The sequence below is a fragment of the Cuculus canorus genome, chromosome 9 (genome assembly GCF_017976375.1).
Source record: "Cuculus canorus isolate bCucCan1 chromosome 9, bCucCan1.pri, whole genome shotgun sequence".
NCBI lineage: Eukaryota > Metazoa > Chordata > Aves > Cuculiformes > Cuculidae > Cuculus > Cuculus canorus.
Genome location: NC_071409.1, coordinates 20,679,899 through 20,706,801, shown reverse-complemented (window position 1 = coordinate 20,706,801; position 26,903 = coordinate 20,679,899). Strand labels below are relative to the sequence as shown.

General features: G+C 39.9%; 1 protein-coding gene across 1 annotated transcript; it reads left to right on the top strand.

Annotated features, from left to right (window-relative positions):
- Positions 1-1,404: 1,404 nt before the first annotated feature.
- Positions 1,405-19,827, top strand: SAMD7 (sterile alpha motif domain containing 7). Its single transcript, XM_054075069.1, has 9 exons — positions 1,405-1,555; positions 9,341-9,444; positions 10,163-10,289; positions 10,436-10,572; positions 11,672-11,750; positions 14,226-14,905; positions 16,337-16,458; positions 17,174-17,284; positions 18,193-19,827. Exons 2-9 carry the CDS (start codon positions 9,342-9,344, stop codon positions 18,463-18,465), a joined length of 1,632 nt encoding a protein of 543 aa, XP_053931044.1. The 5' UTR covers positions 1,405-1,555; position 9,341; the 3' UTR covers positions 18,466-19,827.
- Positions 19,828-26,903: the final 7,076 nt, after the last annotated feature.

Genomic DNA, 26,903 nt, shown 5'->3' with positions numbered 1-26,903 from the left:
ACGGATTGAGACATGTGATGAAAAATGTACACTGATGTAAGACTTTGCTTTGAATTTATTCAGGCAACCCCATATCTAACAAAGCATTTGATTCAGCCTCACCCAGACAATCCTGAAAAATCCCAGCAGAGGAACTTTTTTTCAAGACTGTATCTACTCAATACATCCCGAGGCTTCTGTAGGCAGTTACAGACTGGGTGGACTGAAGACAAGCTGAAAATTATCTTTAAGCCTAAAAGGCTCCTTCAATTCCTTGTCCAGCTGCACATGCAAAGATTTGGAGAAACACAGGAAAATCATTCTCAGGTTATTTTAGCTACTCTCTAATTTATTTATTTTTCAAAGGAAGTCCAAAAATTATTTTTAAAACCTAGTACTGGATTTTTTTTTTAATAAAACAATGGTTCTCGGTGTGATTTTCTTCTTTATAAAGAATGTCCAGACAGCAGCAAAACAGCTTTTACAGCAAAAATATTGAGAGTAATATATTCACTTAAAAATATAATAATCCCATATTAGATACCATAGATATGTATATTGTGTTACATTATTTAAAAAAAACTGTTTTCTGTAAGGATGTGCTGAACTACAGCAGAATTACATCCCTTCACTAATAATAACACTTCCCTTGGAATGATCTTCAATAGAAACAAATCCATTTTTTCCAAGTCTGAGCATTGTATTAGCGTTCAAGAGAGGATGAGGGGCAATTTTTGTTGTTGCAGTGAGCACTTAATGAACTTTAGGCAGGTTAGATACTTTAGGCAGAACAAGGGATAAACAAACATCAACTTGGATGTCCCATCAGTTCATGCAGATGTTGGAAGAAACTCCCTACTCTCTGACATTTTAAAATCTGCCATTTACCAGGCAGTCGTTCTGAGAGGTAACTCACTGACAGTGAGAATTAAAGAGTAAATTGCCGGCTTGAGCAGTATAACCATCTGATCCCTGTGTTAGCCTCACAATATGCTTAACAGGATTTCCATCTTCTACTTCCCTCCAATCCACTCAGATACACAGTTCCTGGATAACACAGTTCTGGGGAAACTGTTTACCAATGGCAAGTAGTGTGTCCTTTCTAAAAATCAGTATAAATAGGTAACATAATGCATGAGAGCTGGGCGATTGTTACCCTTCACTCATATTTCTTGTTGGAACAGGAAGATTTTAAGTGAATGCATCAAGCATCTTAAAAGCTAACAACAGCTTAGCAGGTTAAATGTGAAATAGGTTTATCAGATCAGTGTAGTGCTCTTCTGGTAATTATGTTTTTACAGGCTGGTTAGGGGATGGTATTGGAGAAGGGCTTGTGATGTCAGAGTGGGTAGGGCTTAAAGCAGGGACGAGGGCTAATCAAGATCAGTTCAATTTGTATTTAAAGTAAAGTCAGCGTTAGTTAAGGCAGTTTTTGACATGTTAATCTTGATGTGTTTTAAAAGCTGCCAATCACATTACTGAGGCAGCTTGAAAGGAAGACTTATAGCGAAGGCACTTACTCTTGGATGTCTATGGTGTCTTCATTTTTCCCAAAACTAAGGTCTTCAAAATAGATGTAAGTATGCATGAAATAAAACTAAAAAGTGCTAGTTTATAATGTAAATGGGGATGCAACGTCTGCTAAGCAGTACCAAGAGGTATATGATTTTTCAGATTCTGATAGGAAATACTTATCTCACAACAGAAAGAGAGCAGATCAAAAAAAAGACCTTCTCATGGCGGTTTTCTTTAAGAACAGCACTGGGCTGAAGAGAGTAGCGTTAGGAGTAGGCAGAGGTGATACAAAGAAGTATAGGATTAACTATGTTCTGATTTCTTACCGATCTGCAATATGTATTATTAGGGGTAAATAACCCTGCCTGTTCAAGTGGAAATGCTGTATATTTTATGACTGAAACTTGATCACTTTGGAGATGCTTAGAGATCTGTTTCACAAATTAAGGGGTTTGCTTTGAGAAGGCTTGTCATTGCATAGTCATTATTATTCTAGAAAACTCAGGATAGTAATTGAGTCACTTGATGTAATTGCACAAATGTTTCACTCTTTCGTCTAACCATAACAAAATATTCTTAAAATCTAACTGGTTGATAATACATACAGCTTAATCTTTGAGCTAATTTATGTTTTTGAAGTACAATAGAAAAAACTCATTAATTTACAGATACTTCCTGGAGCAGTGGATTTTCTGAATCAGTAAGCAATGAGAATTAATCAAGGCCATCATCACACAGATATTTGGCTGTTTTAGTCTGATGTACCTACATTAGATTTACCTAATTAAAATTTTGCTTATATTCATAGTCATTGTAAAAAACCCCAGTGCCAGCAGCTTTGTAGAACAACGACATATGCAGCATGGTATATTTTGTAGCAATATTATCATAATGCAATGAAGGTTCCTTATATCTTGTTATTATCTGAATATGTGGGCAAAATTAGCTGTACACCGAGAAAGGCTTGGGCACTATTATATTGCCTTTGGAGTTAAAATTTCAAGTTCTTCAGTTACAGAATACGTGAATTTCCACACCTCCCCAGTGCCCCAGAGTTACAGAAAGAGTTAGAGAGGCAGGCAATCCTGGCTCAAGCAATTTTGTCATGGTCTGATCCTGCAAACTGGAGCTGAAAGTGTTCAGTTTGTTTAAGACGCTGACTTCTGAGTCTGTTGGCAGGATCAGGTGTGTGATTTCATATGTTAATCTCACAAGGTGAAAAAGTTTTTATACAAACTTGTGACTTCATATATAAATCTGGAAAATAACAGCGGTTTTAGCATCCGATATCTGTGACTTATATGTATTTCAACATCCCGCAAATATTTTTTTAAGACAAGTGCGTGCTGTCTTTTCCTTTGTAATAAAGCAAGCTAACCTGAAATGATTAATGATAAAAACCTGCACCACCTTGTTTTACGTTAGTGCTGTAAGACACATCAAATGCAGTTTTCAGTTTTATCAGAGGATTTTGGGAAGCTAAGAAATACTACTGCAGTGCTTAATTTCCTAATTGAAGAGAGGAGGTACTGAGGATTCAGGACAAGTTTTCTAGATTCAAACTCTCAGTTAGCTAGTGAAGTTAAAAAGTTGTTAAATAAAAATAGCTTTATTTAAATAGTTTTCCTAAAACACTCCCAATAGTATTTGGAAATACCATCCTTGCTGTGTAATTGTTAGAAAGCTTTCCATCCCAAGAATTCCATTTCCAGTATTTAAAAACAAAAAAGAAAAAAAAACTTTCTGTGCTTTAAAAGTAAAAATTATTAAAAAGTAAAAAATAGAGAGTTTAGTTTCCCTTTCACTGATCCCAGTACACCACATATTGCAATCTCCAGGCTTCTAGAAGAATCAAAGACGAGTGGATAATGTTTCAAATGTCCTAATTATGAAATAAATCCACAAGGAAAACAAATTACATCATGCTTTTATCTCTCTGCATATAACTAATGTAATGGAAAGACCCATCCCCTGTAAACAGCTTCTCCCTGTACCACTTCGTCAGGATGCAGGGTGGGAGTAAAATGTTACAGACACCTGCGCATGCATGCACTTGCTCTGCAACAACCACTGTTTTCATTAGTTCTTAGTTATTTTGGCTAGTTTTTTTTTTTTTTAAAGGCATAGTTAAAGCACCCTGTGTGATCCCAGCTGAAGCCTTTGGGTTCTGCCACAAATAGAAATGGATAACATCAGCACCACGGCTCTGCAGAAACCCAGCTCAGTGCTATAACCACAGGACGAGAGGGAGAAGTGCTAAGTGCAATTCCCCCCTCAGCTGCTTACTGTCCTGTACTCCATCCCTCCAACGCCGTATCAAACGGCAGGACTGCTTCTTTTTCCTGCACCATCTGTCTGTCTCACCTAGCAGGCTTTGAGGGCTCTTGCTGTGTGTTTGTGCTCAGCACAATGCATCTCCACCCTCGGGTTTAGGCAATGCATTCAGCTGTCTGTTCCCCTAGCACACAGGTGTGTTTCCCCTCGCCCCCAGCCACTCCCGTGGGAAGATGAGGAATGAACTCCTATTACAAACTTAACCGAGTTCCCAAAAGATTTACATTGCCAATTGTAGGCCTTAATTTCTTCCCAAGACCAGTGAGTTTAAAAGAAATGAGCGACTTGCTGCTTGCAACCGTAACAATTAGCTGGCTCAAAAATGGCAAAACATCCACATCTTCATTTCAGTGTAAAGGCATGCAACGCAAACACTACTGGCTGACACACACAGTATAAATATAGTTATTTTCCTTTCTATAGGGAATGTATCGTTCTCAATCCAGTTTTAGGATTACACTCTAATCTCGGTCTCTGAGCAGTCTGTGCCCACGTATCTAGGATTAGATTTTAGCCCTACAGCCTCTCCAATGGTACCTTACCCCAATTAGGATGACATATTTCATGATCCTCTATGACATAATGTTGGTATAATTGCTTTCTTGCTTTCCAAAAGTAATTTATTTTGCTGACTGTAGGTTCTTAAACAAGTACAATCTCTAGCTTTATGACTCAAAGCACAGGTTTAGGGCAAGAACCCTTGATACTACAGTTAATACCATTAGAGTATTTAAAACACAGATAAATATTCCCATATTATTAAATAGCAAGTAATTTCTCAAGTAATCAGGAGAGCTTTTCTAAAAGGGGAATCAATAGGAATAGAAATGAGACTATGCATGAAATTCATCATATAAACATGTATACATGCTTATGAGTGAAATATATTACATATTTAACAGATTTCTTTGACAGATTTACCTCAGCATTGTAAACAATATTCAGTTTCTTCCAAACACTCCATGGATCCACCCCTAAAGTATACTGAGAATTGCTTTTAAAAAGGGTAATTCCATGTGTTTGATGTACATTAAAACAATATTAGCTGATGAAATCTGAGTGCATTTAGCTAAAAAGTCTTCCAACAATCTATATTATACATCAGACAACACTGTATTTTGCCAGTGCCATTAATACTAAAGATACATAGATTGCTACAGACATTTTGAAATTGCATATAGCATGATTAGATTTGCAAATGCTTCTGGTTCACAAAGTTCGTGTCTTGCCCCTTCTCATCTAATAAATTGAGACAGAATTAGTACTCGGTGAGTGCTTCTGCCTGCTGCCAAGAAGGGTTTGCTAAGGGTAAGACTCTAAAGGTAGAGATTAACTTGTCTTCATCCCTGTAATGTGCTGTACAGCCAGGATTTGTGCAATAGGATCAGAGAAGAGCCATATATGAAGGTAACACTGGACAGCTGGTGTGTATGAATTTATATGATCCCTGATGCAAGATTTAGAGCCTCTTTCAAATCCCAGCTAATATATGTATCAGAAGTATACTTTCCCTGTTCACTCAGATCTTTTGCTGACAAGGGTTTCCATTACGCTGGTTGTTATGAAAATAGTATGAACCTTAAGTACCCTAAATTTGATCTGCAAGTGAGAACTCTATTTAAGTAACCAAAAAAAAGTGTTTTTCCGAAAGGAATAACATAGATTAGTCAAGTTCAGTATCTCCTCCTGACACAGCTACACACATGTCTATGTATTAGGTTATTAAGCTACTTACCCTACCTGATCAATTCAACACTTCCCTGAACACAAAATTCAGGAAAATAATGAAGTAATTTAATATGGACAACATACACATACAAAATGTACCCTTTACATAAAATTTACACCTAGGGGAAATATATTAGAACTTCAGTGGAAATAACATCTGATTTTTTTTTTACCACAAATATGAGATTTATTTTTATATATCTGAGAAGAAATCCAAGCTAAATTAGATAGGATTGACCGGCACACCAACAAAACATGGAGCAACCCCAGTCAAAACTTCTTTAAGGAATCAAACCCTGCTTTTTGCTCATGATGATTCAAAAACTGGGTCAGTGGAAGCACCAAGCTACAGCTTTGTGGAAGAATGAACTTTCAAACCATATTATTTCATGACATTTTTCAATACTATACCTCTTCCATGTCAAACTCACACACCACTTAATCTGTCCTTGCAAGGATAAGTTGCTTACACGATGAACATTGCTGGAAGTGATGGTCTGTGAATTCTGGTCATTTCGTGGATAATAATCCATCAATAAATACAGATCAACTCCACTGTGGATGCTGCTGTATGTGGTACCCTACACTCAGTGAAAATGACAGCATTGAAAAGAACAGTTCACTTTCTAAAAGAAAGATTTCAAGAAAGTACTTAGATAGTTTCTGCTTCAGCTCTGAAAGGAGGCTATTTGTCAACACACAGTACAACATACTTCCCATCCAGCACAAAATCCAGGCTCACTTTGGGAACCTCAGAGTGCACTGAGAACACCACAATGGTACTGGTGCTACTGGTTTCTAACTGTAGTTACTGCTTGGTTGTCAATAGATGTCTGCCAGAACAGGCAGGGTATATGGGATCCTATGTGGAGATGCTGGATTGGGGTCAGAATAGATGGGTCTTTTGAAATATAAAGGTTGGCTCTCCCTGTATTTTTTCTCCATTACATCTATCTGGACCACTGCTGGTTTCTTTGCACCTTCATATTTCCTAGTCAGTGCACCAGGCAAAGGCCAGGCTGTAAAAAGCTTAGCATGAAGTTTAAAATTCCAGCTTTCCAGAGTATTCAATACATGGTCACTCATCTGGGAAAGGAAACCATCTAAATGGCTTGCTGGACCAGTATGGTATGGCAAATCCCAGTCACCATCAATTTTTTGAGCTGCTGTAAAGTTTAGTTCAGCACTAAATCGCTTTAGTACTGAGCTTTAAAATGCTTTAGCAGCTCAGAAGCACTTTGGCAGCTCAAATGCTCTTCATGAAGCACCCAGCATCCTAAACCGCTTTAAGTCTAAAGTATCCTAAAAAAAAAGGCAAATGGGAATATGTCCAGCAACACATGTTCAGATATATATGTCAAGAACAAAGGACATGGTACTGTTCTTGGACTTGGCAGGCTTGTCTGCTTCCTGGAAGGCCTGAATCCTGGCCAACACAGATCCTAGCTTTTACAACATTTATAAATGTAAAAACTCTTTATTTTGAGGGAATACAGCAGCGTGATCTAAATACAGCCTCTACTCTCAGCCTGAATGGCTGAAATGACCAACCTGCCCAGGTTTTGGAAAACGCATTTCGAGGCTCAGACCAAGTATGTTCACCATACCAAGGAATTGGTAAATTCCTGGAACACATGAATGAGACTGACAGCTTTCCCTTAATCTTTTGTAACTCATTGATAGGTCAAAGGCAATAAAAGGAGTTTTAATGATTACTCTAATTTATAAATGGCTTGTGTAACAAAATATAGGATTTTGCTTCTATTAGATTTTGGATAATGAACAGTTTTTAGAGTTTCGTTCTGTTTTGGAGAAGAATTGGCTGTGAAAAAGGCAATTTTGGTTGCTTACGCTTAGCATTTCTTAGAAATTCCTGTATCCTAGCTAGCTGGTTTAAAGGTAAACAAACTACTTGGCAACCAGATCTGTCTTGGACTCATAACAAGGTTAGCACTCCAAGCTGTGTCTGATCTCACTGGTACTTGTGCAACACCCCCGTCTCTGCTGGTGTCACATCTGTGTACTTGGTCCCACAGCTGGATTTTATTTTATCTTATCATGCCAACACAGAGTCAGAGCCATTGACTTAGTAAGGCAGGGGCAATATAGTATAAAAATGAAAATAAGTTTCAGCTTGTAAACTAAGCAAATTTGGCATAAAAGTGAAAAATACACAAGGAAAGACCTAAGAAAAAAGTAACTAATAGAGTTCTCACAGACAGCTGGTATTTTAAGGCAATAACATTTTCACAGCATGCTAAAGGCAAATTGGTCAGTAAGCCATAAAATGTCAGACCATCCAAAGCTCTGGATTGTTCCTGCCATTTGTGCTTCAGAGATCACATCTTTTTGGAGTGATTATTAACATGAATTCAGCAGCTGTTAGCACCCAGTTGAAATGGAAGGTAGCTGCTGCCACAGCAGTTGTTGGTGATGGTTTCCTTGCCGTGGGAAACCAAACCCAGAGGAGAGGACTCCACTGCTCTTAGTGGCACAGTCAGTCCTCCGTTTCTTAGATATTTTTCCATAATGAATGCCTTTTACTGGCTTTCATGGAAAAGTTCAGAAAGGTATCATTCACTTGAGCTCTCTTTGTCTTTGGAAGAGTCTCTGTGCTTCTCCTTTTCCATACTAAGACATACCTCAATGTTATCTATACCACACACTGGCTGAACTTACGGAGCTGTAACTATCTGCAGGATGAGATTACTTAAGCATCACATATTTCACCTTTAAGAAGGGAGAAAGAATCCATTTCATTTGAACCAATAGGGAAGAAAATTAAACTCCTTCATTTCAGTTTTCTTAAAAAAACCCACAACACCCATCATTTGCTGTGTAAACGTTTGAAACAAATGTACAGATTCTGCCTGTAGAGCTATCCTGGATGAGCTCACAGAACAGCTTATGAACAACCAGGCCCTGGGTTATGGCACTTGCTTCCTTTTCACCTATCTGCACAAATAATCATGCTGTCGATTGTTCCTCCAAATCCTGGCAGCAGATACCGTGGTTACTCGTTCCCCTGGTAGCAGGATCATTTGTAAATTAGCCACCTGCTTCTTTGGACAGACTCAGAAACGCTGACACAACCCCAACAACACTTCAGCTATTCAACTGTGCATTAGTTTTTAGTCTAGATTTCTGCTCTTCATCTGGCTTTATTTACCTGTACACAGGAGGATAATTAATCTAAATCTAGATGGTTTTATCACTGTTTTCATCACTACAAAATATGTTCTTTTACTTTGTTTACTTCATTTGGCAGTCTTAAGGAGCTGATGTCATTTGGAACAGTTTATTCCTATTATACTATTTCTTCCCATCCATTTCACTTCAAGTAGACAGAACTCCAAACTATTACAATTCCCAAATTAAAGCAAAGATATCTGCCTTCTTGAGTATGAGCACATCACTCTTTTCAGGGCTGTTGTGATACAGCCAAGGGCTGCAGGCAAAAGACTTAGGCTTAATTTCATCCTCCTGAGCAGCTGATATTTCCCAACATCCTGACTTTCCTTGCATAGGAAGGACACTGAACAACTCAGTATAAATGAGGGCAACATATGGATTGTCTTGAAAACTGGAAGTTTCTATATGGTAACCAATGCAATCCACAAGCACTGAAGGTTACAGCCCTGACTGGCAGAAGGACAACTTGCTTATTTGAGAAATAATTTTTATAGCCTGCTCTGTTTCTTACATTCTGGAATGTCTTATTCTTTTCTGTGGGCCTGCTGATTCAGTCCTTTACAACAGAAAAATTGTTGCTTTCTCCTTACAGCATGACTCCACGAGATCACATGAGAAAAATGTCTATCCTGGGGGAACAAGGAGCACTAGAAGAAAAGCACTTATACCGATTGGCAAGTGGCATGGCAGCAGGAGGTAAGCAGGAAGAAACCTAACTGTGCATTTAGGATTATTAATATCTGTATAATGTACAGGAAACAGCCAGCAACAGGTTTAATGTCTTCAAAAGGTATCCCAAATTTGTCTTAGGAGTAACTGGAGAAACACTTATCTTAAGGTAATTAAAAAGTTAACATCAGGGATTCTTAGCATTCAGAATTTGATCAAGAGATGCCAAGCATCTGGAAGAAGATTCAAGGTCACACAGGAACTTAGCAACAAAAGCCATAGCTGGGTATTATGAGGTTCTGGCTCACCGCTGCAGGCTTGTCTGTCTGGAGCTGCTGTCTCATGATAAGGGAGGTTTCATCTAATAAGACTTTTCTAAAATTAAAACTGTATTAGAAATTAAAACCCTCTCAAGCAGAGAGCTTAGCATTCATTGCTATTCTCTTCTGTTGCATAGTGATACATGAATTATTGTTAATTGCGATTTGTCCTTTTGTACACATAACTGTGCATATTCTGCTCATTTTTACTAGTTTGATTGTATAAATCTACATTATTTAAACAAAATGGTTAAGGTGGCAGTGAAAACATCTATTTTAGTTGCTGCTATTAAAGTGCGATTTCTAACTCATACTAAAATGCTGTCACTTCAAGAAAAGCATTTTCTCTGGTGAAGCGATACTGCAGACAGAACCACTTTCTGGTTTCCTACATTGATAACAGAACCGTATGTGCTTTGTGCCAGAACTGCGGCAGCGGCAAGAGATGCTAATGAGAAATCAGCTGATGGCAGTAAACCCTCAGCTAATGGGTGCGGGCCAGCAGAGGATGCAGGCGATTCCCTCCCAGTTCGAGCCTCGACTGGTAGACAGGTATTTTGCACCAGTATCTATTATAATATTGCAGTTAAAAATAACTATGTATGTGCTGTACCCGAGTATATATAAAGCCCTTAATTTGTTCTTAACTATACAATGTCCTTTGTATATCTGAATGTATTTCTTTTTTCCCCTCTCAGAGATCTGTTACCTTCAACTGAAATGATGGCATCAGCTGACCCGAGGCAGATCCACATAGCGTCCCACCTAGGGCCCACGGTCCCACAGCACACAAACATACCAAATTTATTGTCCAACCGTGTTTACCCAGGTTCAGGTAATGAAGCACTCTCTGCATCCTGAAAAGTGATGGTATATAAATGAGAAAGCAAACCACGCCTCCTAGACTTTCATGGGTTTATCAGTGGTGTCAATAACAGTTTACTTTCTTTAGAATAACAGTCTCACTAACAGGAAGCAGTCTGCCTGTTGGGGATTCTAAACTATGTGTCTAAACACATCCAATTTAGCTTTTGTTAAATACACTGTTGTCAAAGTCATTTGCATGCTTGTGTTCTCTCTTTTGGTATTTTCCAAGCATTTTCACATCTAAACAGGAGGCTGTAGCTAAACAAATGAGTCCACACAACAATTTTTGCTACATTTAACTCTTGCTCATGTATGAGCACTGGCTGTTTTACAAGGCTACTTTACTGATCGTATTCTTTAATCATAATATCACATGCCACTTTACTCATGCAGGGCAACATGTCCTTTAATAAAGGCTCAAAATTACAGGGCACAGCTCTAAGGGGAAGGCTGGATGTCGTGGCATGACAACATGACTGTGGCACACACGTCACGTGGCACAGAAATTCACACATCACTTTGTATGAAGAGGTCATACCTTAAGGCTCTTTCTTTGAGATAAGCAAATAAATTCTCGATGCCACATAGACCTATAAACAAGAATTTCTGGCATCAGCTTTCTCTTCCCCCCATCCCAATGCAGATTTCAAAACAAGTGGTTCCCTCAAAAGGAAACGTAATTTAAAATTACGTGGCATCGAGGCTAAAAATAATCTTGAAGGAACAGGTTTGCTTTAACTGTTATTATTTTCTGAGCTGCTCTTTGTACTTCAAAGACATAAGACACCAAGCTGTCTCTCTCCTGTAAGGATAAAGGCAGGTACATGTAACCACAGGTCTGATCCTGCAAACACCCGATGCTGGACTTCATGTTTCTACCATATTTTCCCACCAAAGCAATGAACACAAATGTGATTTAACTTAAGTCAAACCAGCTCCCTGCTGAATCAGATAATTCAACTCTCAAAAAGGTTTATAAAATGTCTCTGCGTTGCTTTGGGGTTTGTGCATTTGCTTGAGGAAGCAAGTGAATTTTAAAGGTTTTTCTTCTCCCTCCTACCTTTAAGGATACAGTTTTCTGCAACCAGAATCCATGGAGGCTGTGGCAAGAAGACAGGAACTGGTTCAAAAGCAAAATATTGCCAGGTAATCCCTAGTAAGATTTGCTCTGATTTGCTCACGACAGGATTAGGGCAGTAAAGGCAGCTGCAAATGATTAGGCTACAGACTTCTTGTGGGTTTTTTTATTTGATTGAGGTACTTTTTCAAGTCACCCAGAGAAGCAGAGGACCCTTGATTATCTTTTGTGGTCTGAAGCTACTGAACATTCTGCTTGCCCCGATTCTGCTTTTAGCCTTAAAATGATATAAGAAAAAGAAACAAACAAGCTACAAAGTTCAGCCCCAGCCCTTGAACTCTGGATCCAAACATTCTAAAGGTACAAAAAGTCAAAACCAAATACAAACATTACGCTGTGTGCTATCACACACAACATCTTAAGCATCTGCACCTAGGTCCTTGGGACATTCGGACACGTCTCCACCCTGCCAGGGTGGGCAGCTTTCCTAGTTTAACCTAATAGTCAGAGGGACCAGAGAGAGTCCAGTTATTTGTACCAGTACCAGTGTAATCGGTAGCTGTTAAGTAGCCACCAGTGCCCTCCCTCACAGCTACACCATTTCTATAGAGGAACTCTGACCTCAGCCATGCCTGCGCTGGGCTTCAGCACAACGCTGAGTGGCAGCACCTCTCACACAGCAAGACTACGAGCAAAGAACAGGTAAATTCTGAGTAGGCATCTCAAGAGAATTAGGACAGAAGTGTTTTGAGCTCTTCAGTCAGCAAAGCTTGGTTACTGAACTCAGGTGCAAAATCTGCCTCAACAATGCATTTCATACAGCTCCTAGGACACAATAAAAATTCTGGGAAAAACAAGTAAAATAACTAGCAGCAAGCAGGGCCAGCACATATATCTCTCAGCCACATCAGAGCTAGTCCTGCCTGTTCAGGCTCTTCCCTCAGCCCAGCAAATCCAGGAAAACACCAATATAAAAGAGCTCAGCCCAAATGCATGAAATAAACTTTTACCCCAGTCTTTTGTCATCCTGGCAATTCCCACTGGCTTCACACTGCTTTCTGCAGCACACATCACCTTAGGAGCTGCACTGGCTCCTTTTGCCCTTTATAGAAATCAGGTGTTGGAAAATGATCTCCTGCACCTGGGCCCAAACCCTTGTTCTCTGAGGGAGACTGCCTCATACCAAAGTTCAGCAATCCCCCGTCTGCTGTTCCTCAGAGGAGCAGACTATCTTATCTGGAGGAGTATTCAGGAATGTAATGTTCTTTCCTGTTTTTCTCCACCTCGAGAGCCGTGTGTGAGGGATGACAATTGGCCAAGATGTTCAAGGACATGGTACATAAACAAAACACTTCCACTGAATCTCTCAAAGCAGAAAACTGATAATCTGGAGGTTGTTGCAAAAACGAAAAGAGGACAGAGAAAAAGGCCTGAATGTTATGGAGTGATCAAACAATTCCTCCACGGAACTCTCATCTGAAGAGAGACACTTTTTGCCCAAACAGTTTCCTTGGTAATGTCACATTAATGAGAAGTCTCCTAAAAGACACTCCATGACCTGTTATCCTCATTGCAGTGTTAAGAAAGCAGTGCACTTTAAAGACCTGACTGCCCTCACAAACCCTTTTCCAAAGATGAATGTTGAAGTCCACCAAAAGCGTTGCAAAACAAGGAAGGCAGGCTGGACTACTTCTGGGTTTATGTCTGGTAGATTGCCTCATTTGTTCCATCCCCCAGCTCCAGCTGAAGTTGTGGAGCTCTAGGAACCTGTTTGATCACTCTCTTGGCTCCAGAGAAAGCTAATGCCAGCAAAGGCTGGTACAATGGAGACACATAATGCTCCTTGTGTGCCCCATATCTCACCAGTAAGCTGCCCTGCTACTATGCCAGGGGCAGGAAGCTGACACAGCCCCTGGAGCACTGGCTTTATCCACCAGGAGAGAGATCAGTTGAATGCTTACCACCAGGATCTCACCCTTTAACACGCAGAACTATGTGCAGGTGCCAACTACAATGGAGAGTTACTCAAGAGATTTACTCACATTAGCTTACTCTGAATGTATGCACAGGTTCCATAGATAATATAGTTCTAGTTCTTTATCACCTACAATATCACATCCATTTTCCAGTTTTCAGTATAATTTTATTATTGGTAATGTAAATCATTTATTTTCTTTAGTCTTTGACCCTTATGACCCTGGAGACAATTTTCCAAATCCCAAGTGAGCATAATCACTGTAATAATGCCTACATTACCAATATACAGACATCACTTTTCTGTCTGAAATATTATCTAGGGACGTCATGTGGAAGACATACTTTCTCTTCCTTTTAGTTTACTGTATGTACCTGGCAGCATGTTAAATATAGGTAGGTTTGTCATTCCATCTGCAGTTTGTGACCTCTCACACATAGCAATAGAGGGAAGAGGGAAGAAAAGCAGTACTCTTGCCTATTTGGTTATCTGAGTTTTAATCTGCGTCTGTAAAAAAGAAGTGAGAAAGAAACTGAATGACCCTAACTGTGCTCTGTGTGTCTCTTAGAATGGAAATGGAGATGAGTGCTATTTTTCAGCAAAAAGAAATGGAGAAAGCTCATCGGAAAGGGCTACTGGGCCTGGAAGCACCTTTCCTTTACCATGGGATGCCAGCTAGTCCCATTGCTTTCCGTGGCAGACACAGACTACCTGAAGGTCATCTTCCCAGTGACTTATATGTTCATCGTACCACGCTTGATGAAATTCACGGCAACACTATGCTCATGGCAACGAGTCCATACCCTCCAGTCAGCACTTTGCAAAGGGAGAGGGGGCGACGACCAGGGAGAAGAGCTGGAAATCATAAAACTGCAGACTGTAGTGGCAATGGCACCAAGAACCAAGCTGATGACAAAACTATGGACCCTGCTTCAGCTGCAGCGGATGATGAGAAAGACGACAAGAAAGAAGCAGAGGTGGAGACACCAAACAAACATGAACAAAGCAAAAACCAGACTGAGCCACCCACAGTTGCCAAAAACTGTAAAGAATTTGAACAAAGCTTGAGAAAAAACTGTGCTACTCATGAAATTTCTGCTGAAACCAACAGCTGCAGCAACACAAATGAGAAAGAATCAAATAGCTCCTGTGCTGCTTTTGATGACAAGTACATGTACCCTTCTGCAATTCCATTCTCAGCATTACCATATGGATTTCCAGTACCCAGCAACCCATTGCTACCTTCAGGTTTGTTCAGTCTCCACATTACAGTTAGAGTGGCATGTTGATATTATTTATTTCTATTCATTTGCTCTCTTATTTCTTCCCTCTGTTTTAAGCAATTTTCTCAGTGTGATAGAGTCATGGCAACTAAATGTAGAATTCATATGCTGCAAACGGTTGTGACTTGGTAAATCCAAGTCAGCGAAGTTAAAGAGTGGTTTTCCCTACCTGGAAACTGCTGCTTGCTGGCATAATGGAGGTTTCAGCATCTTAGGTAGCACTGCTTTACTTGGTGGGACAACACAATTGCACAGCAAAAAGTCACAAAGCAGCCTCCTAACTGTTCCAATGCTCTGTGCCCTGCACCATAACGCTGTAGGATGTCATCCTGTGTTCATATCACTCCCTGCAGACAACACACTTGTCACCCCTAAGCTGTCACATTAGCAGCACTTTGATATCTCTGCAGTTCACTTCAATATGTTACATTCTCTCCTCTCCTTCTGGTGGTTCAGGGGAAACACAGCAGCGTGGAATATACTGATCATAATACCTGTGTTTGTCAAACAGGACAAGGAATCCCCTTAGAATCTGCACTCATTTACGAACAAACTTACCCCTGATATTTGACTTTCCCAACAACAGAGTGCAAAGCACAGGCCTCTACATCTGCTGTACTAGAATCAAGATTTCTAAAGCTTTGCAGCTCTTGTCAAGTGCACCAGTTCCAGCGGATGAACCCTGCAAAACTTCTCATTTACCTGAAATGAGAACAGGTTGGGATGTTTGTCCAGGATCATCCACCAAAGATATACTGTATCACTGAAAAATATAGAATCATAGAATCTTAGAATCATTTATGTTGGAAAAGACCTTTAAGATCATAAGTCCAACTGTAAACCTAACTCTGTCAAGTCCACTGCTAAACCATGTCCCTAAAATGCACATTAAGTGTTCGTTTCTGTCTGCAAAAGGAATTTCAATTGAAACTGTTTCAAAAAAGTGCTGAAAGAAATTGTAAAGTAGCCTCTCTCTTTTGCCCATAACATTTCTGTATGTCCTTCTAACTCACAGCAGGCACTATGGGCTAGCAAAGGCTTGGTTCTGTTCCATTGAAATATTAGGCAGTGAAAAATAACAGTAAAGTATAAAGAATCAAAAGCATTGGATAATGTACTCACTATAGAAAATACTGTAGTATGATTTGTATATGTAATGACTGTACACACAGTGCCAGCAGTAAACAAAAAAAGCCAGCAAAAGAAAACCTTCCAGAATCAGCTACTACTGATCATCTGGTGATTTTGGTGTCTAGGACCCCTGTATCCGCCTGTGACTTCTACTGTTAATATATTAGTTTCTGGAGAAGTGTAAAAACTCTTGTGTTAACAGTAATTTCCTATTGATCTACCAGCAAAGTCCTATAAATATAACATTTGTGTTTCTTCCTCAAAGGAGCACATGGCCTGATTCTGAATGGGGAAGACATTTCTTCCATTGAAGACATTCGCAAGTGGACTGTTGATGATGTGTACAACTTCATCGTTAGCCTCCCAGGCTGTTCAGATTATGCCCAGGTGATTATAAACATTCATCACATTTTCAGGTCTTTAGGACCATCTGGATTTAAAGGTCATCAAACAAATATAAGTGCTAGAGGTTAACTAGCTGGCACCAAGTTACAAACTTAATAGTAGTTTTCATTGTTCTTCAACATATGAAGCCGCTTGCTTCTTAAATGGAAAACCAGTCCATGCTCTGAGAGGTTACATGCACTTCTGCTGCAATCTGGAGTCACTGGTCATGATACATGCCAAAAGCATCAGCAGCAAAACGACAGAGTAAGAAAAGCACCTTATTTTTTTCACTCCACATGCCCTGCACCATTTTTATGCAGATTAAAGCAATTTTGCATCCTTCGATACTGGTATAACGCACACTGCCCCGAGCTCTTATAGACATCATTCCATTTGAAAAATTCAATCTCATTAGAAAAGCCAGCAATGAGATTCAAATCTTGCAGGCTGCTCACTTCTAATAAAAAACCCTAAATAACATGAAACATTACAAAGTCCCCTCTTGACCGAGAATGAGTAGAGAAGCTACAGGCAAATGTGCTGATATCCACGTGCCTCAACAAGAGACCTCACACCGCAGTTAAGAGATAAAAGTGAAGACAAAACACTAAAATTATTTCCTCTTTTTATTGTCTATGCCTCAGGATTAAGCATTTTAAAAAAAAACAGTGAGGTGTGTTTTAGCATATTATGATATGTTTTATCATCTTGTTAGATATTTAAAGACCACGCTATTGATGGAGAAACCCTCCCACTGCTAACAGAGGAACATCTCCTGGATACAATGGGATTAAAACTCGGACCAGCATTAAAAATCCGCTCTCAGGTAGGATCTTTAAATGTATGCCAAGTCACAGAGACATGAAAGAGTCAGAAGGTAAGAGGATGAGATTTTTCCAAACTAAACTACATTTTTTTTTCTCACTAACAAGGTAACTGCTGTAATATTAGAAGAAATTAAATTACTCCAGCATAGCTTGCTTTTGCTTCTCTGTGCGTTACAACAGCATGCAGGGAGACACTAAAGGGGAGTTAGGAGTAACAGTTTGAGAGATAGGTAAAGTGGAGTCAGGATGCAACAGCTCTTGACACTATGCTGAGTTTGGAAATGGAAAAGATGTTTGACCAATTAATTCAAGTTTCCCTTCTCTTTTCCCTTCCCTGCTCTGATACAGACTTGCTTTTGCCCCAAGCTGGCTGTTAAAACATACCAAGCAGAGGTTTTTGCAGCCCTTCTGGGAATATAGTCTCACTTGTTTCAGGAACAGGCTGTTCCTCTTTGTTTAAAGTTTTCTTCTCTTAATCTTATCCAGTAATATCAACTGTCTGTGTGTCTATTCTTGCCTGGTTTATTTCCTTTTCTTTATCCCTAACTCTTCTCTCGTTAAAGCCACCCTCCCTGCACGCTGCAAGCAGTTTGCCTCCCCTCTGTCCCGTGGCTGCTGCAGCACCTGGAGAGCAAGAGGAGCCCCCGTCAGGCCCAGCACATTGTGCCTTTTCCAAGCTGAGTATTGCCAAGCTCCTTCCATGAGAACTTGGGCCTAGAAAAATACAATAGGAGGAAAATGGCAGAGATTTTTTTTTTTCCCTTTTGCTACCTACTGATAACCCTTTAAGATAGCTGGGATTTCCTGGATGTCCCTGGCATCACTACACGACAGTGAGCTGCGATGTTGAACAGCCTTAACACTGTCTTAAGAAGAAATGACTGCAATTGTACTTTTGTCTTTAAAGGTATCTCGACGTCTGGGCAATGTATTCTACATGATGAATCTTCCCCTGTCGGTGCCCCTGCCACCTGCTCCAGGCAAACCGTCCGATCAGCCCGCAGACATAGCCTCCCCTCTTCACTGCAACAGCAGTGGCGACACGCTGGATAGTCCCTGCTCTCAGGACCCAGAAACTTCAAAAGCAGTGGAACAGATAGTTTCAGAAAGCAGAGAAAACCCATGTGACACAGCTGGATCTCAGGCTGACTTCCAGATGATGGCTTTTCAGAAAAGTTGAGCTGAGTCCAGGATATAAGATGATTTTACTGACACAGGAACCTCTAGTTACAAAGTATTTGAGAAGACAGCTACAGCCTGAAATCTCTGCATGACTGACACTGAATGAAATAAGCGGCAAATGCAGCTCAAGGAAGTGTGGTATCAGAAAAGCATTGAAAAACTGCAACTACCCGGTAGTGCAATTACTTTCAAGTGCAATTCATTGAAAAGAATACCAGTACAGTTAACAGGTAAATTTAATTTTTCCATTAAAGACCAGTGAGATCACTGGAATCTGTCAGAGACTCGTAGTGTGCTCTGTCTTACAGCACGTTCCTGCAGGCTGCTGAGAAACTACAAGGAAAAGTTACATCTTCCACAGGTAGCTGATTTCTGCTTCTGTTGAACAAAAGCTATACAGAAAATTTACATGGAATTCATTGGGAGAGTATGGAATTACCTGCAGAACACAGAGAAATATACCCCAGACTAAGCAATTTCAATTAATTCCATTGCTATTCTAGAACTAAGCCTTTCTAGGTGCCTGGGAAGAGTATGCAGAGTATAGAAGAGAGACATGGATTAGACCCTAGACATGAAAATACCAAGTGTAAGAGCAGTTTTAATTATCCCAAGGCACTCATATTGATTGAATCTGCTTCAAGTGATCACATAGCTGAGCTGGGTTTAGACGGAAGCATCAGCAAGATCTGCCATGAAGACCAGTCACTGGGACGTGAACATCCCTGCAGGCAGCAGGCTCAGAGCCACCCAGTTCCTTCCAGACTCTGTTGCAACATCGTTCCCCTCAGCTCACCTGGGCAAGCCATGGAAAGCCCTTCACTCAGCAGCACACCCAGTGTTTTTAATTTTGGAAGAGGCCATCAATTTTAGCCTGAGTGCTAAAATCTCTCTGCAAAAATTCAGTTCCCCTCACTTCTGCTACTGATGATTAATTGCCTCACAGCAAATAAGAACCACAAATCAGAGTTTCTACCTAGGGATAAATCCCTGGCAATTTCTTGATTCTTGTATGAATTACTTTCGCTCCCTCTTTAGGGGTTTGGTGACGCACTGGTCTCCCACTCAGGCTTTGGAAGTCAGTATACTGCAATGCCATCTTCCACTCTCCTCCTTATAAGAACACTTCTTTACTCCAAAGGACACAAAAATATGTTTGATAACTTTATTTTTGTAAATTGAGGGTTGACAGACTGTGGATCTGCTGTATATCACTACTCCAGATTCCCTTTCCTTAGCTGAGTCTGTGTGGCCTCAAGTACTTAAAAGCCCAAAGTACACTGGTGTTTAGATGCGAGTCTAAACACGTGAGGAGAGGGAGTATTCTCATATTTTAGGCTGTGAGCAACTGTTCTTTTACTTTAGTAAAAGACAGTCTTTAGTCTCAGACAAAATGTTTTATATTTTTGGTATATTTGTGCACTAGACAATATCTGATTAGATGTTTGCAACAGCAACTTAAGATGTTCGTCTTGCTACAGAATCATAGAATGGTTTTGCTTGGAAAAGACCTTATTGAAAAGATTATTGAGTCCAACCATCAATCCAGCCCTGCTAAGATTACCACTAGATCACGTCCTTAAGTGCAACATCTACTTGTCTTTTAAACACCTCCAGGGATGGTGACTCAACCACCTCCCTGGGCAGCTGTTCCAATGCTTGACAAGCCTTTCAGTAAAGAAATTCCTCATAATATCCAACCTAAATGTCCCCTGGTGCATCCTGAGGCCACTTCTCCTTGTCCTGTCACTGGCTACCAGGAAGAAGAGATCAACCTCTTCTCTTGCAGTTGTAGAGACCAATAAGGTCTCTCCTCAGTCTCCTTTTTTCCAGACTAAACAACCCCAGCTCCCTCAGCTGCTCCTTAAAACACAGCCTTGAGAAGAGGAAATGTCTATAGCACTCCTTTTCTGAAATGGCAAAGTATTTCTGAAAAAAAGAGAAGAGCCTGGTTCTACTTTCACTGAAACCTGCCACCGAGTCACAGCAGTCTGGGGCTCTGCATGAATCTCCAAATACAGTAACTGGGATGTACAATTTTAGTGTTAATCAATAAACTTCAGTAAGGTCCAACGCAAAAGCGTGGTGTGCTATGCGGCAAAATTCCCCAAAGCTTCAGACTGAAGGAATCCTCTCCCAAGTGAAGTGCTGAACTTCACATCTGTGATCTGGTGAAATAATGGCAGCCAGAGTGTGGATTCTGTCTTATGCATCATCTCTGAGTATTCTTCACTTAAGGACCTATTTACTGAATACTCAATTGTGTTCAATGTAACAAAAATTATAACGTGAAGCCGGAAAATTTAACTACAACTCCATAAGATTGTTTGAAAGATGTACAACACTAATGTTAATCTTGGACTGACAATTGGTTTGTTGTTCACTTTGTTTCAATGAATTTAAAATTATATTAACCTCTGTTCTCTTCATTAACTTTTCTACATTTTTTCATGGCTTTAAAACTTAGTAAGGTAGCTTGGAGAGTTTTATGTTGAATTTGGTAATGCAAATGCTTACTTTTTCAGATTTTGGATGAAACAAAATTGTCAATGTAAAAAATCCTTTTCTGTTTGAGACCTGTTAGTTTAACACATGACTTCTCAGATTAATTGCACCAGAAAAAAAACTGTTTTACATTAGACTTAACTACAGTGACTTATTTTTAATGTAAATTGTTCATACACCATGAGGGAAAAAGAAAATATTTTTATATAGTAAAACTGCTTGTTCAAATAATAATTTAAAAAAAAAAAGGACATCAGTTCTGTATAGCATCTGAAACAATTTCTATCCTCTTTTTAAGTAAAATTGATAATCATGTTGAGAATGTCACTTATCTCATTAACCTCTCACTTAATGAACTGGTTTTTTAAAGGATATCCTACCCCCATTGTACAAAATATTTGACTGAATTGACCTTCTCCACCCTGGAAGAGGAATGTTTGATAGTGTTTCCAAGTCAATGAGGCCACGAGATGTCGCTGCAAAGCTTTCAGGGGTTACCTACGGCCTCTCCAAAGAGAAATTCAATACACTTGGAGAACAGGTGCCCTGCAAAGAGGAAGGATGTGAGGAAACTGAACTTGTATTTCTAAAGTAATAGCACAGGGTATTGACTTGAAATCTCATATGTCAGGGAAAAAAAGATTGAAATCTGGTTCTGAAGAGCGTGACGACTTGTGTTGATGGCTCAGAGATGAAGAACGCCAAAAGCAGAGAAAGCCAGAATACAAACTTCACAGTCTGGTACTACTTGTGCAATTGAAAAAAATGGCTAAACCTTTGCACGTACTGGGCTCTGCTTCCAAAAATGACAAAGAAATGACTTTATGGCTTCCTGTACTGGGAGGGAGCTGTGCCGGAGCAAACAAGAAGCAATAAGGCTTGGACTGCATGCAGCCATGGAGTGGAATAGGAAGGAAAGGGATTTACCTGAACGGACATTATCAATTCTATTTCTAGTGAAGGAAATAGCACTGGTAATGAATGTTTGTTCTCCTAGAAACACATCAGGGAGAATGGGGAAGAAAAAAAAAACCGTATAAACTAAAAAAAAGACATAGAACCAATAGACAGACCCACTTTTCAGATTTTTATGTGTTTTCAGGAATTGTTTATATGTAAACACTGAGGCCTTACTGATTCTCAGCCGCTACAAGCCCTTTTTTGACTTTCAGTGCTTACTCAGGCTGCAAAGGGGCGTAGCTAGCAATCACAGGTACATAAGAAAGCTGGAAGAACTGTGCAGCTCAGTGATTTTCTGGTGCCTACGCTACTAGTGCATTCCTGTTTTCTGCTATGCTACTAAAGTCACAGTGGGATGCAGAAGGTGTATTTTAATACGTGTGGCATCATTAGAAATGTTACACTTGCCATCCATTACTATATTAGTCTGTAATAGTGATGCAGAATGTTTGTTAGGACATGTTGTAGAAGTACCTTGTTTTCGTCTGTATCGACACTAAATGTGTAGGCTCCTAGGGACAGGCACTTCTGTTTCTCTTTTTTTATAGGGCCAAGGTTACAGACAAGATAAATAAAAAGATATAGAAAAAGTATGACAAAATGGCTCTGTACTATAAATAACAGATTTAGATAAGTCCTGAAAAGGAAGAAATGGCTTGTCCTTCCTACAGCAGCCCGTGTTCCTGATCTGATGATGCTGCATATGACAGTGATAATGTGGAATACATATTCTTATGGACCTAAACAGATAATTCTCTGCTCAGTTCCCCAGGTGAAAAAACTCTCTTGATGAATATACAACAGTTAGACAGAATCCCCACCTCATTCAAGCCAGGCAGTCATTCCAATCAAGCAAATGAGAACAAGAACAGGCAGCTAGATCCATAAGGCGAGGAGATTTCAAAAGTTCATGCCACTAGCTACTTTATGAAACTTTGTATTTTAAGATCTAAAACAACTGTGAATCCTCCACAAGATAGTTTTCAGGATGTTAATTTATCTTTTGAGTGTGAAGCAGAAAAATTAATCACCTCCAGTTTTTAAAATCACCTCTATTTTTTAAACTAAGTTGAAACTTCCCATGTTTTGGAATTCCCAAATGCCCTAATATAATGTTTATTGGCTGTGTTTTGAGTCACCTTCAACATCAGATATTTTACGGAAAAGCACCCAAAACTAAATATGGCTTTTGTTTTGATACCTTGCTCTCATAATGGCATACTGAATACCCTATCTAACCTCTGTACTATTCACTGGGAAATAACAAATCAGTTCAATGAGACCGTGTGTTCATCAGGGTTCTGCTGCCTGTGATGCTTGGTTTTGATCAAGCCCTTTGTGCTACAATAAACAGCTATGGATATATTGCTATGGCAATTTCAGTGTATTAAGAATACATGTTATATTAAGAGAAAAACTCACCTCTCCTTTTTTATTTGCTTAGGGTTCGTGGAGTTTTTTTGCAGTGAAGTGTGTGTTTGCTTTTTGCCTTTGTAGTTGTCAAGCTCTTTTCTTTCTTTGGGAAGGCTTTGCTCCAACTATCACTTCTATTGAGGCTACAATAATTTTTCTGTTGATGTTGCCTTCGTGCAGTCCTTTCCTTTCTCCCATTATCAAGTTTACCATAGTCTGTATTCTTCCAGACAGATGTTAGTTCTGCTACTATCAATACGTTCTTCTTGAACCAACAATTTCCCAGTTCATGAGGATGCAAAGCCTTTTACCTAGACTGTAGAAGACAGGAACCTATTGTCCATGTTGCATAGAGAATGATACAGTATTTTTTACCACAGTACAGTGAAGATGTGAATAGATGTTTTGCTTCATCAGAATTTAAAAGCACTTTGTTGTGGTTTAACCCCAACCAGCAGCTAAGCTCCATGTGGCTGCTTACTCACTCCTCCTCAGTGGGATAGTGGAGAGAACCAGAAAAGTAAATGTAGATTGAGATAATGACAGTTTGATAGGTACAGCAAAAGCTGTGTGCACAAGCAAAGCAAAACAAGGAATTCCTTCACTACTTCCCATCAGCAGGCAGGTGTTCAGCCATCTCCAAGAAAGCAGGGATCCATCGCACATAAAGGTTACTTAGGAAGACAAATACCATCATTCTAAATGTTCCCCCCTTTCTCCTTCTTCCTCCAGCTTTATACGCTGAGCATGTTGACAAACAGTGTGGAACATCCCTTTGGTCAGCTGGGGTCATCTGGCCTGGCTGTGTCCCCCCCAAATCCTCGAGCACCTGCAGCCTACTCACTGGTAGAGCAGAAAAGTCCTTGGCTCTGTGTAAGCACTGCTCAGCAAGAACAAAAATACCCCTGTGTTTTCAGCACTGTTTTCAGCACAAATCTAAAACAGAGCCCCATATCGGCTCCTGTGAAGAACACTGACTACCCTAGCCCACACCAGCACACACATCCATGTGGCCTCTGTGCATTACTGAAATAAAAATCAATCAACCAAACAGCAAACAGAAAAAGCACTGCTGACCAAGGAGGGGGAAAGAGAGCATCAAGCCAATCTGGTTTTCATCTTTGCTGATCACCTTTCAGTTGCAGGGTTCAAACAGCTCTGGTAGAGAGGAGCGCTGCTCAGTCTGTTATTCATAGGCTTCGAGCAGTCTGCATTGAGCGATGGCCCGTAAAGCAATCACTGGCTTCTGGTTGAATCTGTCAATTGGAGAGATGTAAACTTAAGAATCACATTTTTGTAAAACAAATACTTTTATCTCAAACACTTTTAGTCATCACAACAAATTTATGATTTTATAAAACAATAACAATTAGTTTTTGTAATCTTATATCCTTAAATATTACCACTCTCCACTCCCCTCCTGCCATTGCCAAAAAATACAGAGATACAAGCAAGCCTTTAATTTTTTCTAAAGTTTATTATTCCTCAAAACCTCAGATGATTCTTAAAAAAACCCATATTGATATGTTTTCCTTTTAATGTATTTATGTGTCCAAGTACATCCCCACCGACTCTAGCACGGTCTCCTGGACCAGCAGAATTAACAGCGACCTTTAGGAAGAGCTATATACTACTCTACATCAGGAGAGTTGGGTCCTTATTAGGGTTCACCAGTTACTACTAAAAAAAATATATTCTTGCAATGAACAAAGTTGGTATTTGAAAGAGATGATCAGGTAAAATTCAGTCTTCGTTCAACTATGTTTTTTCTAAGTTATATGTATCAAATAATTCTGAGCTATATAGAAATGAAAAGGAACTTGCAAGAATGGGTATTTAAGAAGCTTCTTTGTGAAAGATAATTCTGGAGATTTGTCTAACAAACCTTTGTTGTTCTGCTAAATAAAAAGCTAAGTGGCTAACTAAATATTTATAAGCAAGCTTCTGAGATGAAAGTGACTCAGTACACGTCTACACTGGAGTGTGCTTCTGAGTAATGACTCACGTATCTGTGGGTGGATTTTAGCTAAACCTGCCTTGAAGTAGCTGTTACTGTACAGTACAAGGCCTATATTCCTTACATTTTGAACTCACATTCAGTGCTGAAGCTGACTGGATGAAATGGGAGGTCACTCCAGAGCCTGCAGCATGCTACCATCTATAGCCAGTCTAGAAAACGTCTCCTAGCATATTGCTGGGGAATTTTGCTGTCCTCCTTGGATCCTTCTAGGGGAGCTCTTTCTGTCCTGCCTGCCTTCCTGCCCATCAACATAATAGTTGAGGTAACTGTGAGTTCTGTTCTCCCTCTCTTCTCCCAAAGCCAGGTTTGACCATGGGTCCAGTAGATAAGCTTCTCACTAGTGAATGGTTTGTTCAGCAGAACAGACACTCAAGCTTTTAGTGTCACTTAAGTTACTCTATTGCAGAAGGCAGTATGACTCTAGAGATAATTTGTTACATGCTTGGAAGTAATTCACCCGCCAAAGTGTAGCCTTGCACTTCTGGTACACATTAACTATGCCGTAAAGGTAAGACCACATCATCTTTGGGATCCAGGATGACTGACACTGAGCCAATAATGCCAATAAAACCAAATGCCAATAAATTGCCAGGAACAAGTGAGTATAAAGGTATGAGAAAATATGGACCAGAAAGCATAGAATACCACTTAACCTTGTGCCTTGCCCCAAAGACATAGAGAGGACACCTAAAGCAGAGTATAAGGACAAAGGAAGCATCTCAGAATACTCCCCTTATCTCCAGGGATCATCTACTAACATGTAGACAAACAGAGGTGATTTTTATATTTAATAGCTCATGATGCATTTTGTGTCATGAATGTATCCAGCTGTTTTCTGAACTAAGTTTCCAGCATCAGCACTGCTGTATTAGATCATGCAGCTGGGGTAAAGAAGAGGAGGAGGGAAAAGAGGCTCATGAAATGCCATCGGTTTGGCTTCAGTTGAAAAAGGAAACCACTCCACTTGCACGCAATATCCTTCACAACAGTAATATAAGTGGTCACGACTCTGAAACCCTACTCTAATTGAAGTGGCAGTTGGCACTTAAGGGGCTGTAACTTTACAGCAGAGTTCTGAAATGCTTCTTTTTGCAGCCTGCCCTACAGTTCATACAGACGCTAACCTTAAACACAAGCAGATTGAACCTTCACTTCCACTCCCTGGCTTTCTTGAGATTCAGCCACTTGCTTCTCTCCTGTTCTCCCACTGTACTGATGACTGAAAATAAGTTTGCCCCAGCTAGGATACAGTCTTGATAGGCTCTATGTTCCATAACAGTAGGAAAGTCATGACCCAGTGTCTCATACTGGAGGACACATTCCCTGGCCCACTTTCCATCCCTCAGTCCTTTCTTACCGATCTGCCTGAAGTGGCCAGTTTGCCCCCTGTGCTGCACAACAATGTGGTCCTTCACGCCCAGCTGGGAAGAGCTCCTGCAAGCTAGCATTTCTCAAGCTTCACATGAATTAAAAGTTCTGTGAAAGAAAAAGAAAACAGACATTAACCAGAAATCTAAGGTGCTTTTCTGGCAGCAAAC

Bases quoted from the DNA above. Each gene is read 5' to 3' on its own strand.
- SAMD7 (XM_054075069.1), top strand. From the start codon at position 9,342: ATGACTCCACGAGATCACATGAGAAAAATGTCTATCCTGGGGGAACAA. The intron at 10,573-11,671 runs GTAATGAAGCAC...CCTACCTTTAAG, and splicing joins CCGTGTTTACCCAGGTTCAG to GATACAGTTTTCTGCAACCA. The intron at 14,906-16,336 runs GTTTGTTCAGTC...TCTTCCTCAAAG, and splicing joins CAACCCATTGCTACCTTCAG to GAGCACATGGCCTGATTCTG.